The 18,648-nt window shown below is 36.6% G+C and overlaps 2 protein-coding genes across 3 annotated transcripts; one reads left to right on the forward strand and one right to left on the reverse strand.

Annotated features, from left to right (window-relative positions):
- Positions 1 to 1,116: 1,116 nt before the first annotated feature.
- On the reverse strand, positions 1,117 to 4,907 carry LOC120429095 (uncharacterized). The gene is made up of 3 exons (XM_039594258.2): positions 4,901 to 4,907; positions 1,741 to 1,812; positions 1,117 to 1,430 (listed from the first exon to the last, which is right to left on the reverse strand). Exons 1-3 carry the CDS (start codon positions 4,905 to 4,907, stop codon positions 1,129 to 1,131), a joined length of 381 nt encoding a protein of 126 aa, XP_039450192.1. The 3' UTR covers positions 1,117 to 1,128.
- A 5,993-nt stretch (positions 4,908 to 10,900) lies between these two features.
- On the forward strand, positions 10,901 to 12,861 carry LOC120429106 (UDP-glucose 4-epimerase). 2 transcript variants are annotated; one of them, XM_039594270.2, is made up of 5 exons: positions 10,901 to 11,036; positions 11,105 to 11,315; positions 11,370 to 11,646; positions 11,794 to 12,458; positions 12,521 to 12,861. In XM_039594270.2, the coding sequence occupies exons 3-5, from the start codon at positions 11,407 to 11,409 to the stop codon at positions 12,669 to 12,671; spliced, it is 1,056 nt and encodes a 351-aa protein (XP_039450204.1). In that variant the 5' UTR covers positions 10,901 to 11,036; positions 11,105 to 11,315; positions 11,370 to 11,406; the 3' UTR covers positions 12,672 to 12,861. The 2 variants fall into 2 exon arrangements, with proteins under 2 accessions (XP_039450204.1, XP_039450203.1); XM_039594269.2 differs by having other exon boundaries at positions 11,387 to 11,646.
- Positions 12,862 to 18,648: the final 5,787 nt, after the last annotated feature.

Here is an 18,648-nt window from a genome sequence, read left to right on the forward strand (position 1 = left end):
TGAGCACCCCTGGTTTAGGGGTTTCTTTTTGTTACACTACATTTTTTTCAATTATTCTTCGTTGCTTTTCGATGCTTTCAATGATTATTCATTATGCCGGAGACATTAAGCAGGACAAAATACGCGTAATTGCTCCACTAATAAAAGATAGAAATCCTTAACATCAAAAGGAAACATGAGAAATCAATTCCAATTATGCTAGACTCGGTTATTTGCGCGTGCTAATGGATGTTTATTATTTCTAAACGCAATTTCTTTCCACTTATTTTCCAATTTGATCCTACCAATTTCCTCCAGCTCAAATGATATTTTGGCTACTTGTTTTGAATGTAAACTTTGAATTGATTGTTTGTAAACAAGTTCTGGAGAATCACTCCAAAAAATCGATACGCTCTTCCATGAAAAGTAGCTCTGATTCCTCGGTGGTCCCTCTGTCCTTCTCAGAAGGATTCCGCGTACACCTGTAATTGGAAAATATCCCAAATCTGAAGGTCGCCAAAACCGCCCAAGTGCTGGCGTCAATATATTGAAGTTATACCGCTGATCCCATCACTCAAAATCATGCAACATAATGGAGAGTGAGTTTAATTAATCAAAACGGAATCTCAATGACCGTCCCGAAAGCGAGCCCAACCGTAAGCGTGACATCCCCGATTTGATCGCATCAAAGATATCAAAATCACCATCAGCATGACTTCTTCACCGGTTGGACCGTATTCTAGTAGACTGGTTCAAGTTGTAAGAAAAAAACATATGAAATAATTTCGGAAATGAGTTATAAACGACTGATAGAAAAATCTATCATGATGAGCGACCGTAGCTTGTGAGTTCTCATCTTTTATCTCTTTCTATCACTACTTCTCTTTCCCGTGTTCACGAACACTCGCCGAAGATTGTTTTGTTTTATCCGAAAACCGCAATGATAGAACGCGAGAGGGGAATTGGGATAAACTGCGTTGGCAGATTTTATTTTGAGGCGGCTTTTGTGGCTACGCCTTGATGAAGGGGAATGATTGTTAATTTGGGAATGACAGAAAAAGAGAATGTCACACGGAATTGTGTATAAATTGTAGTCAGATTATGTAATTGCTGATACAAATTCATGTTACAATTACAAATTGAACCCGTCTACTTCCCAATCATCACCGTGCTGTACATCGTTAAGCCGACGACTGTCTGTCGAGAAAGGGACCAAAGGAGATGGAAGCCTTGGCCTCGGTAGGGGGCAGGATTACTGTCTGGTATCAGCTTTAATGGAAAGATTTCACACATGACAAATTCTCGTAAGGTTGTGAAGAAGGGGTGTTGAAAGCTTGCGTGATGCCTCTCTAATGCTACCTCTGTTTTGTCTTTCGGGTGATGATTATGCTTGAACACACGCGCCTCGACATCACACTTGGGACCACCATATCCTTGACAGTTTGGGGACTCTGGAAAACAGATATAGAAAAGCAAGTCACTGGCACAAATCGTTCCGCAATCCCGTTGGATGGTTTAACTTTGCTTGAGTTTTTGGTAAGTGGGAAGCGTGCGAAAAAAAATACGTCACGTTTTAATTTATAGAATTTAGAGGGGAAATAGTGAAAATGAAAAATGTTAAAATTAGCAAGCTCGAAGCTATAACCCAAAGTGGTTTGCAAAATTCCGAATGAGGTGAATAAACGGAAATTAAACCCATTTCTGTTCTGTTCGCGATAGAAGTAAGCCCTCAGAAGTGTAATGTAGAACATAACCACCTACCTGAAAGGAATCCCCCACCAGGTAAACAGCGTTGTTTATTTGACTTTGGGTTTTTTGCAGCCTTGTTGGTATCTTACCAAGTTCATATCCGTTTTTGTTAAAACGTGAAAAGAAACGTTTTAGGTTTATATTCGTAGGGACAATTAATTTCAGAGCATTTTTTTTATATAAAATAGATTAACAGTTTATTCAGCGGAAAAGCGCGAAAGAAAGAAGAAAAGTGTAGGAAAAAAAACTTTTTCCGATTCAACTATAAATTTTCCCAGCCTGCAGAAAAAAACGGCAATGAGAACCGGAATGAGAGTCCAAATCGAGTGGAATTGATTGTTTTCAAATGGTTCAGTGTCGGTTTGAAGAGGGAAGAATACCTGAGCAACAGGTCGGTCTCAATTCCGCCTACCCTGGCAGGGTAGATTGATCTCAGCAGGGTTCTCATAATTGAATTTGTTCCGGTTAAATAAAATCAATCAATTTTCTTCAAATTTCACCCGCTTTATATTTGAACGCAGCTAAAATTGAAGAGCTTTTGTTTGCTTCAAATATTGTGCTGGAGTTTACATTGAAAACGAAGTTGAGTACAGAATTGATTAATCTCTAATATTAAGTTGATAAAATTCTTATTGAAAGTACATTTAGCAAATTTACCTGTAGATAGCGTTTTGTAGAAAAATATCATCATTTTTTTTTGCTTTTTGCGTGTTTTTGAATACCCCTTGCTAGAGGTGGATTTATAAACACCAAAAAAATAAAATAAAATTTGGTTTATTTGATCTGCATTAAAAAAAACTCCATAATTGCTCAAGTTTAACTTTTCTTATACAGATCCAACCAATTTGCACGAAAATTAACCTTTTCCAATGTACCATACCCCAGGAATGCGATCCCTGACGTTTAACGAGGGTGGTGAATCTGACTAAGGTTGGTTTTGCGGTCTGTCTCCGTGTTCGTTCGGTTCATACTTTTGTTTATGCTCGGGAAGGGTGAAAAGGGTATCGCGCCAAACGACGAAAATCGTGCAAAGCGCCTTACTGAAAAGTTTTTGATTTACATCTGTTACTCGCCGTTGGAATTTGCTCCGTTGTAAAACATTCATGGTTGCTCCTGCAATAAAGCAGTGGTTTCCAAAGTCATGTTTTTTTTAAAGAAATTTTGGATTGATTTAAAATCTAAAAAAATGCATCAATAGAAATTAGCACAGATTTTGCCTTGAATCCACGAAATTAAATTCAAAAGTATTAATCCTTTGCAAGAATCCCTGCTTAGTACAAGCGAGGGTGTTTTGTTAATTTACCCAAAAGTATTTGATGTCTGGTGGCTGTGTGAACAATTCGTTTAAATGTTTGATTCAGTAACCGTTCCAAGCTAAACGACAAAAGATAAGATGATACAATTCCGAAAGGAATCTTCTGCAAACTTCTACGGAGTTAAGCAATCTAATAATGCGAGGCAAGTTATTCTTGGAAAATTCAAATGACTTTCCTCGACAACGAGACCTAGTAACCGTGATTGTAGCTTAGTCACTGACTTTATCCTTCCAGTCCAGGGTGGACGTAAATTGAGTTTAGATGACTTGATAACGCTGAATAAATGGAGAGCAACAAAATGATGCTTTCGTGGCTAAGTAGTTGAGTCAAGGATTTTCCAAGCAGCGCTCCAACAGTTCCAACGACGGCTTATTTTCTGACCATAACCAAGGGCAATTTTGATTTGATGTAAATGAAAACCGTTCATACCGGACGGGCGGCATGCGGAACTAGTCTGTTGCTGATGTTGTCTCTCCTTAAATATCACTTGTCGCCGAGCAAAACCAAAGGAAAGCAATTTGCATAGACGGTTTCCACGCGAAATCGACCATAAAAATACGATTTTGAACCGGACCATTTCCGATCTTAATAAAACTTGCTGGATCGTTTGTCCTACTCAAATCAACAACTCCTGTGCACTCAGTTTAGTAATTCACAATGGCATTTGAATATTAGGAATTCTTTAAGTTTTAAATTATTGATAATTACGTTTATATTGAAAAAATCATATCTTTTGAAGCAGATGTTCAAACAATCGATCGAAAGTGTGTTTCAACGAAAATCGTGCGCTCTTTTCAATAAAAATATTTCCAAAAGCCAAAACTTTCATTTTCGATCAAAAAACAGCCAAAAATTAAATTTTCTTCGAAAATCAGGCTGAATACACCCTTTGATTCAAATTTTGCCATTACCATTCGAAAGAGCGGACAATTTCCCACTTTTCTTCCATAGACAACAAGTTGGAGCGAAAGCGTTTTCGAGTGGTTTGTAAACAAAAACCTTTTTTCGATTTTTTTAATTTTTTTCCAAAAAACTAAATTACATGTTTTATGGCAAATTTTGTAACAGATCCCATTTTTAAACATAAAATAAAGTTCTGCTTCCGTGTTTTTGAGTTTTTCCTTGACGTACCAGTTTCAAATACATATAAAAGGAACGAAATAATTACTGAAGATAACCAAAATAGGTGCATTTAATGTAACATTTCCTGAACCACTTTTATTATGGATCAATGTTTATCTCACTCGTCAGTGTTGTTAATACCTGCAAAATAGTTTGTTTTCCTATTTTTTTCCAAATTCATCTGGAAACATCAACGTGTTTATCAAAACTGTTTGCGTAGATTTGTAGCTAATTATATCCAGAATAAATTTGCAGAATAAACATGCTATTTCATCAAGTCTCTGATAAGTTACAACAATTTTTGTATAGAAAAGCTGCAAATTGTTAAATTCTGTGATATTTATTCCCTTTTCGTCCTACTATTACTTAAATTACTTCAGGATGACAAATCAAAAATCTTGTGTCGGATTTTAATTTTATTTTAATTGTAGAAAAAAAAACACGTTGACAATCTATTGAACATCTTACAAAATTCTGCTAAGCGACTTAGGTGTATTGTTGAACAAAAATTTTGTATTTACGGTGTTCCAATACAACAATTTTCTAGGCAAACGGCATGGCCAAACTCTAAGGTAATCGGATCGGCTTCAAATCTTCGGGATTCACTACCCAAAATAGTTTTTAACATAATTTTTGTTAGGTCATTAGAGTGGTTCCTGGAACGTCAGTGTGTGCTTTAAAATGGTAATTATGGCGATTTTGAAAAAAAACACACATATTTCCAAAACCATTACTTGACATTGTTTCAACCAACTTTAGTTTTCCGGTTTGTACAAGAAAAGTGACTAATTTGGCTTTCAAGGAAAAATACGCATGAGTTCAGTTTAAACGGCGTTTTACAATGATTATTAAAAAAATACTCAAAATTGTCCCCTGACGCGACAGAAATCACCCTAAAACCCAAAAAAATAGGAAAACAAACTATTTTGCAGGTATTAACAACACTGACAAGTGAGATAAACATTTTTCCATAATAAAAGTGGTTCAGGAAATGTTACATTAAATGCACCTTTTTTGGTTATCTTCAGTAATTATTTCGTTCCTTTTATATGTATTTGAAACTGGTACGTCAAGGTAAAACTCAAAACACGGAAGCAGAACTTTATTTTATGTTTAAAAATGGGATCTGTTACAAAAGTTGCCATAAAACATGTAATTTAGTTTTTTGGAAAAAAATTAAAAAAATCGAAAAAAGGTTTTTATTTACAAACCACTTGAAAACGCTTTCACTCCAACTTGTTGTCTATGGAAGAAAAGTGGGAAATTGTCCGCTCTTTCGAATGGTAATGGCAAAATTTGAATCAAAGGGTGTATTCAGCCTGATTTTCGAAGAAAATTTAATTTTTGGCTGTTTTTTGATCGAAAATGAAAGTTTTGGCTTTTGGAAATATTTTTATTGAAAAGAGCGCACGATTTTCGTTAAAACACACTTTCGATCGATTTTTTGAACATCTGCTTCAAAAGATATGAATTTTTCAATATAAACGTAATTACCAATAATTTAAAACTTAAAGAATTCATAAAATTCAAATGCCATTGTGAATTACTAAACTGAGTGCACAGGAGTTGTTGATTTGAGTAGGACAAACAATCCAGCAAGTTTTATTAAGATCGGAGATGGTCCGGATTTTGAGTGGTCGATTTCGCGTGGAAACCGTCCATAAAATCTGTAGTCACGCGCCACCGCTTGGCCGGATTCTTCCACTTCGCTTTAATTCTTGTGGTGGCGGTTAATTCCGGGATCCACCATGGGGAAAAGAATTTTTCGTCTGCTTAGAGATAACCCGCATGAATGAGATGCGAATTTGCGTAATTTGCATACATTTTCTTCTTACTAAAGAGTGCTCAAGGAGAAACCGTGGGCCAGCATCAGTTTTCCTCTGTCTGATATATTCAGTCAGTGTGAGTTATGGGCGGAAGGATTCTGCTTCTAGCAGTCAAACAAACCAGCACCCCGAGCACTGAAGACGTGAACAAGAGATTGTACGGAAATCTGGTTTCACGGTTTCTTTTCCCACTAACAATGGCTTTAAAATATGCTGTTCGAGTTTTATAGCCGGTATACCTTTAAGCCGCGGTAGATTGCAGCGCATCATTTGTTTGTCGTTAAATTCTAAAAGCTTTCTTTATATTTGTGTGTTCTAGTATACGCTTGCGATAATTCAAATGAAAGCTTTTGTTTGTCGAAAGAATAAACGCAATAAGGACTCTAGGCACGTTGTAAAATTTACAGCGTTGGTTATACGCGTTGTTAACCCTCCAAGCATAGATTTTCGAAAAGTCATTTTTTCATGAAGTATGCAGTTTAAAATGACTGAAGAAAATATCGATAGATGAAGCAACACTGAGATTGAGAAGAGAGAAGAGAATCGTTTCAGACTCTTTAGTTTGTAATTATCACATGTTCAACCTTAAATCTGATTTTTACTTCTTACGCTTAAATAAATTGAATCTAGCTTGTTTTATTCAGTTTAAATTAAAAAATAAGCTGAAACAAATGCCATATTTTATTATTGAGTCCGTCCATATATTGATGCTTTGGTTGATGTGCACTGTTAATGATTTCCGTATTTTGCGATTTCTGTAAGTTAACTAAATGTTTCGAAACAAATCATAAAAAAATAAACGCATTTCCTCTCATCTCAGTCTCTTTTTTTCGATCACTATCGAGCACACACCACCTACCATTTTCCCTGACTGTCTGTATCTCTGTGTGTGTATGTACGTATGTATGAGCGAGAGTTTCAATCAAGCTGACTGACAGAAATTTATGCTGTCGCTGATCTTTGCCATCACCAAAAGGAGAAAAAAAAGCTCGCACACACGTCGAATGTTCTTCCCCTCGTTGAGATTGACTGCAAGTAAGCTTTCCCTAACGTTTATTTTTCTCACCCACACCCTTCTTGAATGATGGCTGTAAGCTCCACTGGTAACGAAACGCCACACCGGATGGAAGCTAACTTCCATTGCACATGCCACTCGTGACGAGCTGACTTTACGAAGCATGTGTTTTAGTGTTTTGCCACGGTGATTGGCTCCTTTACATAAATGAATTTGAGTTGTTCTATTTCATTCAAATAAAATCAAGTTACAAAATTTCGAAAATAAAACTAATCCATGGAGCCAAATCAGGAGCTAAACGAACTTTTTCGTGATACTTTTCAAAACATCTTACATAATCCATTTTGTATGCTTTTAAAAAAAGATGCACTTTTTGCTCGGTACCAAGGTTCGGATCAAAAAACGACCCATCCTCATGAGAGCCTCACGTGTTACACGCGTGCCCGGAATCGAGGCCAAATGACAAAAGCTTTGCCGATAAAATCGGTGTTCCTACACGATGTGGAGGGGGATTGGCCGGAGGAGGTACAAAACGAAATTTACGGTGGTTAACGGATTGCTGCCTTTGCCGTCGGCGGCAGGCTTGATTGTTTGATGTCGAACATTTTAATTCTTTTGAAGGTTGACTGAGCAGGTCAGGTTTTTTTTCTCTCTCACGTAAGCTTGTCGCATAAATATGGGATTTTCTCGCAAATAAAGCATATTTCAATATTTGCATTCAGTTCCCCGTAACGATTAACGATAAAAAAGATGTACAAGAAATTAAATAAACTAATTCTACGGATTAAACTTTGTTGTTCACACGTGTTTTCTCGATAAAACGGCTGTGAGCAACTTTATGCTTCAAAGTTTTTCGCTTCCATAAAGTATGGCATAGCCTAGAGATTGTATCAGTCCCGAAAGGCCACTGCGCTGTTATCAGCAGGTTGTTTTTCGGCTCGCCCAGTCAAGAGAATAACAAGCACCTTTTTCGCAAGAAAAGTTTAATCCAAGAAAATGGAAATCAAACTGAGACGCAGAGTGGATTGAGGACTTTCCAAGAAGTTGCAATTATGTCTGGGGGCAATATTCAGGATGTTTACGGTATCCCATCTTAATATTTAAAATTGCACTTTTCTATGTATTTAAATAAATCTTCTTCATGAAAAGTCAAACATTATTACTGTTATTGAGAGGTTTTGTTTTGTACAAGTGATTAAATTGATGAGAAACGTAAAAAATTAAAAAAAGAGGTGCGGCACTAGAATGAAATTAAATGGAAAACATTTTAAATGTCAAATTCCAGTTAAAAAACTAATTCCAGGGCAGTCTTTTTTTGTAATATTCCGCGATGTGAAAGAAGCTTTTTTCTCTTCGCCCCATTAATTCTTCCAAGTGCAAAAATCGAAAGGATAACGTCTGGTGTTGAATCTGTAAATACCGAAGAAAGTGGTGTTTTATCAATTTCTTCGAGAGGAATAGAGAGCACCAAAGCAAATTGAAAGATAGAAACGGATCCAAAAGAGCTTAGCACTGAACGTTCTTAAATTTGCAGCTTTCTGTGCGTTTGGTAATCCAACCTATTTTTTTTAGCAAGTACGTGACAAATTGGAGAAACTAAAGAAAAATGAGATACTCTTTTTCAGTTTTGATCGTTTAGTACAATGGAGAAAGATTTAAAATCAGTGAGAAATTAAGATTTTGTATGGTTTATGGGAAAATATCTCGAACCAACAATATCTTGTTTTGGATGGCATTGTATTAGTTAGTCATACCTGTTTGCACAGATGTTTCTCACATCTATCGAAACATTGTTTTTCATGGGAATCGTAACGTTAAGCCGGACTATATAAAATAATCAAACTTTCATCGCAAGACCGCGACAGTCCGAATTACGAGCGCACGTTGGCAAGTAATAATAAATAAGGTAATAAAATTCGTACATTCCTCTCATCGGATGGAAACCGTGGAAAAACCTGTTCAGTCCTCCAGCATTCTCTGGATGGAAGTGACTGCTCAAGAACCATAAAATACCCATTTACACCTTTTTCTATTGCGCGACTCTGGGTCCTTAAAAGCATAGGGTGCCTTCAATGGCCAAATCGCGTAGAATAACATCCCATTTTATTTTTTCCATATAGGCACAGATACAATAATGCAATGTTGAAAATAGCAATTATTGAATCAAAATACAAATTTTGTTCACCCAAATTTTAACAGCAGAGTTTTTTAACGTTTTTTTTTCATAAAATTATTTTTATTAGGTCCTTTTCGGTACTGGGACCTGGTTAGGACCGAGTCGGCTTTTGTAATTACATTTGACTTAATAATTACAGAGGATCTTGTGTGTAAATGTTAGTGGGAGGGGAGCCGATTACCCGCGGCCTACTCGGGGTTAGTAGGGAAGGGATTGATGTTAAAAGTTTTTTAACGTTTATTTGTCACACAAAATTATACTAATTTTATGAGTGCACATTCTGGGTTAGGACATCTTTGCTTTTAGTCTGAGGACTAAATCATCATCACTCTGCGTCTCACACTTTTCGCTCCATTCACTTGGGTTTTTTGCAATGACCGAGGCCGATCCCGAGGGTTGAAGCAGTCTACGTAATTGAAATAAATACCAAATTGTACCCTGGAGGACTGACGGACGCAGGAAAATGTGCAGAGACAGTAAAAGAAATTCAAGACCAAGGCGCATGGAACGGAACTATCCACCATAAAAGCAGCAAGTGAGGACGAGAAAAAAAAACTTTTGATTGAAACAAATTTCCACGAGATGATTTCGAGCAACGAGGCAGTGAAATAGAGGATTCGCTGGGAATGGTTAAAACTGTAAACAATACCCAGCGGAGATTTATACTCAAATTGTTAAGTTTCCGAGAACGTTAGTCTTGTGGAATACGTTTCAGAAACTTGTGAATCAATCAAACCACCATGCTCCCCCATCAAAATTTGTATTTATCATATCCAGAGTTTTTTTTTAAGTTTTTTTTTCTTTTGTTTATGGGACCTATTAAAAAAACTCTAGACATGTTATCTGCCACGGCCAGGAATTTTAGATTTTCAGAAAAATGAAAATATTCATTAAATATTCTAAGTTTGGTTGAGAACTGTTCCATTCCAAAAGTCGTTATTTTGAAAGGATTCACATGTTACTCAACTATTTTTACTGAAAATTAGTGTATTTTATCACATTATTGAAATTTGCATTATTGAAAATGCAGCAAAATCATGATTTTTTAGCACGGTTTCATCTTATGCAGTTTTCCAAGTTAAATAAATACGACGAGCGATGAAAAAAAGATGTTTTTAGGCGATACAACCGTATTCCCATCCGTTATGTTGGTAAACTAGCGTATACACTCAACCCCCGGTGGTTGGTGACTTTTTCGTTTGACACTTTTTTAGTTTGTACCCCGTTGGTTGGTCAAAGTCAAACTAAAAAGTGACTAACTGTCACTTTTTACACGGCGCTCACGCACACTATCAAAACAAACGTTTAGTAGTGCGTGTGAACTCCGTGTAAAAGGGGTGTCAAACTAAAAAGTGACCCCGTTCGTTTGACAACAGTTGGTGTCAAACCATCGGGGTTTGAGTGTAGTCAAGATTAGTGTTAAATATATAAATAAATTCTTATTATTTTTTTGTATTCTTATTTTTGTGATGAAAAGCAAGCAATTTGGTTATTTCAGAAGAACTCGAAAACAAAATTATACGCAACGGAATAGAAAAAGAATTAAAAAAGTATTAAGAAACTAAAAAAGAGATTGATTCGGCCGCCATGAGTTGAAATTTGCAGAAAGCTAGTTTAACACTGGACTATTTCTTTAACATGACTTTCTACAAAAGATATCCAATCCAACAAGAACGCCAAAAGTAAGCCGAAACGTGTCCATAGTCTGTTCCAGCGTGATACAACTGCGCAGAAGCGTGACTGACGGCAACATCTGAAAACAAGGCGTCGAACGTCATCGGTTATTTGTTTACATTTCTCATTTTCTACGTAAGACACTTTTCTGTTTCATTCCATGGTTTTAGATATGGCAGGTAAATTAAAGAATTTTATTCTTCACTTTTGCAACTACCTATCAATAATACGGCTATGTCTGTTTCAGAGACGAACACAAACTGAAGGGACAGCAGATCATTATCGCCACAGTGGCGATATTTTTGTTGTTGTAACAAAATTGTGATAAGATAAGCATTATTTCCTCCAACGAGGCAAAATACAAGTGTGAGCAATGTCGAGTTAAGCGCTGCTGCTGGAACGTGCCATCTGCTGATTACGTTCAGTCACTAAACGCTCGTCAACCTAGAATCAAGCTGGTAAAGTTTTTGTTTTGTTAGAATTGCCGCAAAATGACCTATATTTTATTCAAGTATTCATCTATTTTTAGCCTATCAAGCAACCTCAATCATGTCCCTCAATATACTAGTTACCGGCGGTGCTGGATTTGTAGGATCTCACACGATACTTGAACTACTTAATGTTGGCCATCGTGTGATATGCGTTGACAATCTGTGCAACGCTTTTGGGGCGGCCAACTCCAAATTACCAGAGTCGTTAAAACGGGTTCAAGATCTTACTGGGAAGAGCGTAACATTCTATGACGTAGACATTCGCGATAAAGATGGCCTGCGCGAAATTTTTAACAAGGTAAATGGCGATCCTACTGCACACACTCACAACCATTCAGATAGTCATAAAATGGCTTATCATGTATGATGGATTTAATCGTACTTGTCATATATAAACAAGTCATCAAGTAAGTTATTGAGTTATAATAGAGGTCATACGTTTCAGCACAAAATCGATTGCGTAGCCCATTTTGCTGCCCTGAAGGCCGTTGGAGAATCGTGCCGGATTCCACTCCAGTACTACCAGAATAACATCACCGGAACAAGCGTTTTGCTGGAAGTTATGGCTGAGGCAAATGTGTTCAGTTTCGTGTACAGCTCAAGCGCAACCGTTTACGGAGAGCCTCAGAAATTACCCTTGGACGAGATGCACCCTACCGGCTCATGTACGAACCCGTACGGTAAAAGCAAGTATTTTACCGAGGAAATTTTGAAGGATTTGTGCGAGTCAGATCCACGCTGGTCGGTTATTTCTCTACGCTATTTCAACCCAGTCGGAGCCCATAAATCCGGCCGCATCGGTGAGGATCCCAACGGTGAACCAAACAACCTGATGCCGTATATTTCGCAAGTAGCGGTTGGTCGGCGAGAAAAGTTGAAGGTTTTTGGCAATAACTACGATACCCCAGACGGAACCGGCGTTCGTGATTATATCCACATTGTGGATCTGGCCGAAGGGCACGTTAGTGCAATCAAAAAACTAGCCGGTGGTGAGTTGAAGGGTTTCGTCGTTTACAATTTGGGAACTGGTCAAGGCTACTCGGTGCTAGAGGTGGTGGATGCATTTTCTAAAGCTTCCGGAAGGGCAATCAAATACGAAATCGTGGATAGGTGAAAAACATAAAAAAAAGTTTGAAAAAACATTGCTCAATATAAAATTCCCTTTCTTATAGACGTCCGGGAGATGTGGCATCTAGTTACGCCGACGTAACACTAGCTGCGAAGCAATTGGGCTGGAAAGCAAAACGCGGATTGAAGGAAATGTGCGAGGACACTTGGAACTGGCAAAAGTCCAATCCCAACGGGTTTGCCGGAGCAAAATAAACGTTGCGGGTACAATAACGAGTAAATAAACTGAGACCAAAAATCTATTTAAAAAATATTTAGAATCGATTCATCGATGCATTTCCAAAGCTTTTTATCTGATGCCATAGATAAATTAATGCAATATAATTTGCTTTGTAAAATAAAATGTAACTTCAAATACAAGAATAAATTATCACTGAAACCGGTATACATCTGTATTACGCTTATGATATGATGCTGATTAAGTTTACGCAATTTCGAACAAATAACGCTGAAAATATACATAAATGGCTCAACTCAAAGGGAGCATGAATTTAGGGCAGGGCGTTTCGTCGCACTTGCACACAATCTAGAAATTGCATGCAATTGGCACAAGGATCAAACCGCACTAATTCTTGATACAAAATTTGAAGAAAAACCATTCAACCTTGTACAAATATTTTCGAAAAAGTCAAAGTACATGATTTCTGGGGACCCCATTGAGTCTATGCTTACCCTCGAGTTGAGTATGCGCAGAAATTTTGTTGGTCGGTGTAATCTGTAGACCCACGTGAAACGAAAAATTACTATGTAGGTAGTTGATAAATTAACAATACATCAATGTTGTCTACAGCGCCGTACCTAGGGGTTGGCGCAGTTGGCGACCGCCAAGGGCGCCAGCCCTTGGGGGGCGCCGAAAACGATGATTGTACAAATTTGTCATGTTATTATAAAATCCTAGAAAGGTATTCAGAACAAAAGGGGCGCCAAATTTTAAAGTAGGACTACAAAATAACTCGATAATCTTGGTCGGAATATTACAAATATTACTTATAACACTTGGGGCGCCAAAATCAACTATTTCAATAATTGTACCAGAATTAAATTTAAAATTAAATTCTCTCAATTCATTTATCAAAGGGGGCGCTCAAGTGGCAAAAATTTCAGGGTTTTATAACAATTCTTTGAAATAGCTAGAGATTTTATATTTCAACTACAGTATATAAAATTCAATTTAAATTTCACCATTTTTTCCAGCATCAGGAACCATCAAGCTTTTTTATGTTTTGAAGTATTTTTTTTATATAATCAGCTATTTAATTGAAATTTACACATTTCTATTGAAAATCTGAAATAAAAAGAATAAGATATTTCAAGTTTAAAGAAAATGGCATTTGAGATATTTTTATCGTTTTAAATGCAAGCTTGTGCGTTGAGATTGGCCTACGTTTTCGAAATACTGAAGTGTTTAAATTGAATATTTCTAACACAAAAAATGCTTTGACTTTTGTTAAATTTCTAGCAAAATATTTTTTTTTCAACATAAAAATGTTGTTTTTTTAAGAGCACATAAATTGCTCTAAATATATTATATTCTGCTGCTTGTATTCAATTGCTTGTAGCAAGAGTGAAAAAGTAAAATTTGGGTGTCTTCGACAAAGTTGCATAGATTGGCATGCCCACCAACTTTTTAGTCGTAAAAGTAAAATATTATACAATTTCTTGTATAATTTTGATTTGCAGAAACACCATTATCGCGGACCCATTAGAATTTAAACCAAAGCAAAATTCCAACTCCAAAAACAGCAATATTTTTTGGGAAAACACAAAGTTCCACTTAATTTTGCTTCTAGGGTCAATAATTTGAAGAATGTTAGTAACATTTTCCTTGAAAATTTTTGTTTTGTTATGTTTTAATGGAATGGATAAAGTTGCTTATCTTTCACATACATTTTTTTTTATTTCATGGATTCCATGTGTTGGGCTATCCAGTGTAATTTCGCCTAAATTTTCACATTTACACAAACGGTTCTAAAAGCTTTGTGTGTAGAGGGTGACTATTCTCGAGATTTTCAATTTCCCTGGAATCGAGAGTTGAATTTGGAAATTTCCCGGGAATTCCCGGGACCTGGTAGTGTTTATAACTATGCCAATAGTGCCAGTAATGTATGTTTCTTTTCAATGAATTTAGTTACGATTTATTCATGCTTATTTAATGAAACGTTAATTAGTAGCCTCATTATTTTTGGGAACTATGATCTACTTCTTGATTTTTTTCTGAATCTGCAATACAACTTGTTGTATGAACTTGTTATTAGATTTTTGTGAAATAACAAAATAGCTAATATATAATTTCCCAGTATCGGGATTTTTACAATATAATAAATAGCGACTCAAAACAACAATTTTAATATTTTTTTTTCTTTTTTAAAACTGTAAATATGCATTGAAGAAATAGTGATCCGGAAAAACCCGAATGTTCACATTTGGCGGACTTTACAAAGATTTCCAGAGTTTTTTTTTCTAAGATATAATTTAATATTGAGGTTTAAGCGAAACACAAAATTACTCCATGACATCAAAAAAGGAAATTACCTTGATACAGCGAAATTAAAATAATAAGAATAAAAAAAAATGGATTATAAGAATTGCTATGCTTGAAAGAGGATATGAAAATTATACTCTTAGAAATAATAAACAAAAATATAAAAAAAATAGACTTTCTTCTTGTGGCTAACTGCTAAGTATGCTTTAAGGTTAATTTTGGGGTCCACATTATTTTAAGTTTTCCCAATTATAGTTATTGGAATTTTTAATAAGTTAAAATTTACACTTTCTGAATTAGAAGATAAGAGAAGCATTGGTTCATTCGAACTTGAACATCTTACATTGAACACCCAATGTTCTGAACAATTTCGAATTTTCAATTTTTTTTTATTTGTTTATATAATTTTGCTTCGACCAAATTTCCCGGGAATCGAGAGGTCCAAAAATGGTCGATTTCCCGGGAATTCCCGCTCGTCACCCTCTATTTGAGTGTAATGGTTTTTATACAAAATTTTAAGAAACTTTAGATGTCGAAAAATAAACACAAAAAATTTCAATGTGTTAAAAAGGTAAAAACTAATTGCCTTTGTTTGAAGCTATGAATTTTCAAAAAACAAATTTTAGGAATTTTATATCAATCAAAAAACACAGTCACAGAGAAGAGAAATATTGTTTTCAAAAATAAATTGAAAAAAAAAATAGTTTCAAAAGGAATCCATCCAAAAACAAGTTTGAAAAGGAGTCCATTTTCTAATCAGTTAAACTATTTTTTCAGGAATGCAGGAAAATGCTGATACAATGAAATTTAAGCTAGGTCAGATCAAATTCTGTTTAAAACGATAAAACAACACTCTGCTATTTTCAGTCAACATTAATCCTAAAGCACCTTTTCGTTACAACCTATCTGTATTGGAAAAATATAAATCGATTGAAATGGTTTAAAAATAATAAAACATTAATTTGAATATTCTTCAAAGAATTAAATTGTGGTTGGATTTTTTAGCTGTTATATTTATTCAATCAAATTGATTGAATAAATATAACAGCTAAAAAATCCAACCACAATTTAATTCTTTGAAGAATATTCAAATTAATGTTTTATTATTTTTAAACCATTTCAATCGATTCAAAAGATTCTCCCTTGGGCTCTTTTTTTTTAATTTGCAAAAATGGCATTTTGGGCGCCCTGGGGCTTCCTGAGGGGGCGCTTTATCTTTTTCAAGAAGGCGCAGCACAAATCGGCAACTTGGCAAATTTGCAAAATGCAAAGTTTCTCTTGGGCCCTGCTGAGGGCGCCAAATGGTTTAAGGAGGGCGACATTTTTGTTAAAGAACTTGTTGGTCGACGACTAACCTCGACTAACCTACAGCTCAGCCCTGATCTCCCTTAGGCCCTTTTTTTTAATTTGCAAAAATGGCATTTTGGGCGCCCTGGGGCTTCCTGAGGGGGCGCTTTATCTTTTTCAAGAAGGCGCAGCACAAATCGGCAACTTGGCAAATTTGCAAAATGCAAAGTTTCTCTTGGGCCCTGCTGAGGGCGCCAAATGGTTTAAGGAGGGCGACATTTTTGTTAAAGAACTTGTTGGTCGACGACTAACCTCGACTAACCTACAGCTCAGCCCTGATCTCCCTTAGGCCCTTTTTTTTAATTTGCAAAAATGGCATTTTGGGCGCCCTGGGGCTTCCTGAGGGGGCGCTTTATCTTTTTCAAGAAGGCGCAGCACAAATCGGCAACTTGGCAAATTTGCAAAATGCAAAGTTTCTCTTGGGCCCTGCTGAGGGCGCCAAATGGTTTAAGGAGGGCGACATTTTTGTTAAAGAACTTGTTGGTCGACGACTAACCTCGACTAACCTACAGCTCAGCCCTGATCTCCCTTAGGCTCTTTTTTTTAATTTGCAAAAATGGCATTTTGGGCGCCCTGGGGCTTCCTGAGGGGGCGCTTTATCTTTTTCAAGAAGGCGCAGCACAAATCGGCAACTTGGCAAATTTGCAAAATGCAAAGTTTCTCTTGGGCCCTGCTGAGGGCGCCAAATGGTTTAAGGAGGGCGACATTTTTGTTAAAGAACTTGTTAGTCGACGACTAACCTCGACTAACCTACAGCTCAGCCCTGATCTCCCTTAGGCTCTTTTTTTTTAATTTGCAAAAATGGCATTTTGGGCGCCCTGGGGCTTCCTGAGGGGGCGCTTTATCTTTTTCAAGAAGGCGCAGCACAAATCGGCAACTTGGCAAATTTGCAAAATGCAAAGTTTCTCTTGGGCCCTGCTAAGGGCGACATTTTTGTTATAGAACTTGTTAGTCGACGACTAACCTCGACTAACCTACAGCTCAGCCCTGATCTCCCTTAGGCTCTTTTTTTTTAATTTGCAAAAATGGCATTTTGGGCGCCCTGGGGCTTCCTGAGGGGGCGCTTTATCTTTTTCAAGAAGGCGCAGCACAAATCGGCAACTTGGCAAATTTGCAAAATGCAAAGTTTCTCTTGGGCCCTGCTGAGGGCGCCAAATGGTTTAAGGAGGGCGACATTTTTGTTAAAGAACTTGTTAGTCGACGACTAACCTCGACTAACCTACAGCTCAGCCCTGATCTCCCTTAGGCTCTTTTTTTTTAATTTGCAAAAATGGCATTTTGGGCGCCCTGGGGCTTCCTGAGGGGGCGCTTTATCTTTTTCAAGAAGGCGCAGCACAAATCGGCAACTTGGCAAATTTGCAAAATGCAAAGTTTCTCTTGGGCCCTGCTGAGGGCGCCAAATGGTTTAAGGAGGGCGACATTTTTGTTAAAGAACTTGTTAGTCGACGACTAACCTCGACTAACCTACAGCTCAGCCCTGCAATCAATTACCATTATATTATTAAAACTCTTTGAAGCAATCGCTGAAAATTTAAGTAAACATATCAAAATGATGAAAAATTTGGAGGGGCGCCAAATTGATGCTTCGCCAAGGGCGCCGTGGACCCTAGGTACGGCTCTGGTTGTCTATTTCTTCATAAAAAATCCAATGTCACCCCTGATGACGATACGCGAACCCAAAAATATAAAAATACAATAGATTTTTTTATTTCTATCATTTACAATAAGCTGATTTTTTATACCCATGCTAAATTAAATAACTTACAGGGTACCAAAATAGCGTATAAAAATTCAAGATGAATGTTGAAGGGGGATGAAGTCACCCGTAACCTCGCCCATAACATTTTGAAAATTCCATTTAAAAAAAAAATATTTTTTTTAACGATCTTAAGTAAATTTTTTGAGCAAAAAGTTTGAAATTTTGAAATAAATTGCGATAATAAGTTACGTAATAAAAGAACGCTCCTAGAGCGCTGAGTGCGTGATACGAATAAGGGGATCTGGTTTCCCCGCACTCCCCTACAGTTAAGAATCGGATGTAAACATGGCTCACAACTGCTGAAAATTTTATTTAATAAAGATCAGAATTTCTGAAAATGTATTAGGCTCACTCTTTCTCAGCAATTTCCGTAGACTTGTACTGAACACATGGTAGTGATTACTTTTTGTTACTTAAAAAAAAAAATAACATAATTTTAACGCAACGCGAATCACAACCATTTTAATTCTATTTTATTTTCACCAGTGTTTGTAGACATTTAGGAATTAGTATGCAGCTTTCTTAAGCAAGCGTTTGGCAACACAGATTTGTTTCCTTGCCGACTTGTCAAAATCGAAGTGATT

Source organism: Culex pipiens, chromosome 2, assembly GCF_016801865.2.
Source record: "Culex pipiens pallens isolate TS chromosome 2, TS_CPP_V2, whole genome shotgun sequence".
Lineage (NCBI taxonomy): Eukaryota > Metazoa > Arthropoda > Insecta > Diptera > Culicidae > Culex > Culex pipiens.

What these genes read in the sequence shown, in the direction of transcription:
- LOC120429095 (XM_039594258.2), bottom strand. An exon ending in TGGTGGGGGATTCCTTTCAG is followed by an intron (nt 1,431 to 1,740) that starts GTAGGTGGTTAT and finishes TCTGTTTTCCAG; the next exon opens with AGTCCCCAAACTGTCAAGGA.
- LOC120429106 (XM_039594270.2), top strand. Translation starts at nt 11,407, where the DNA reads ATGTCCCTCAATATACTAGTTACCGGCGGTGCTGGATTTGTAGGATCT. An exon ending in TGCGCGAAATTTTTAACAAG is followed by an intron (nt 11,647 to 11,793) that starts GTAAATGGCGAT and finishes CATACGTTTCAG; the next exon opens with CACAAAATCGATTGCGTAGC. An exon ending in AAATACGAAATCGTGGATAG is followed by an intron (nt 12,459 to 12,520) that starts GTGAAAAACATA and finishes CCTTTCTTATAG; the next exon opens with ACGTCCGGGAGATGTGGCAT.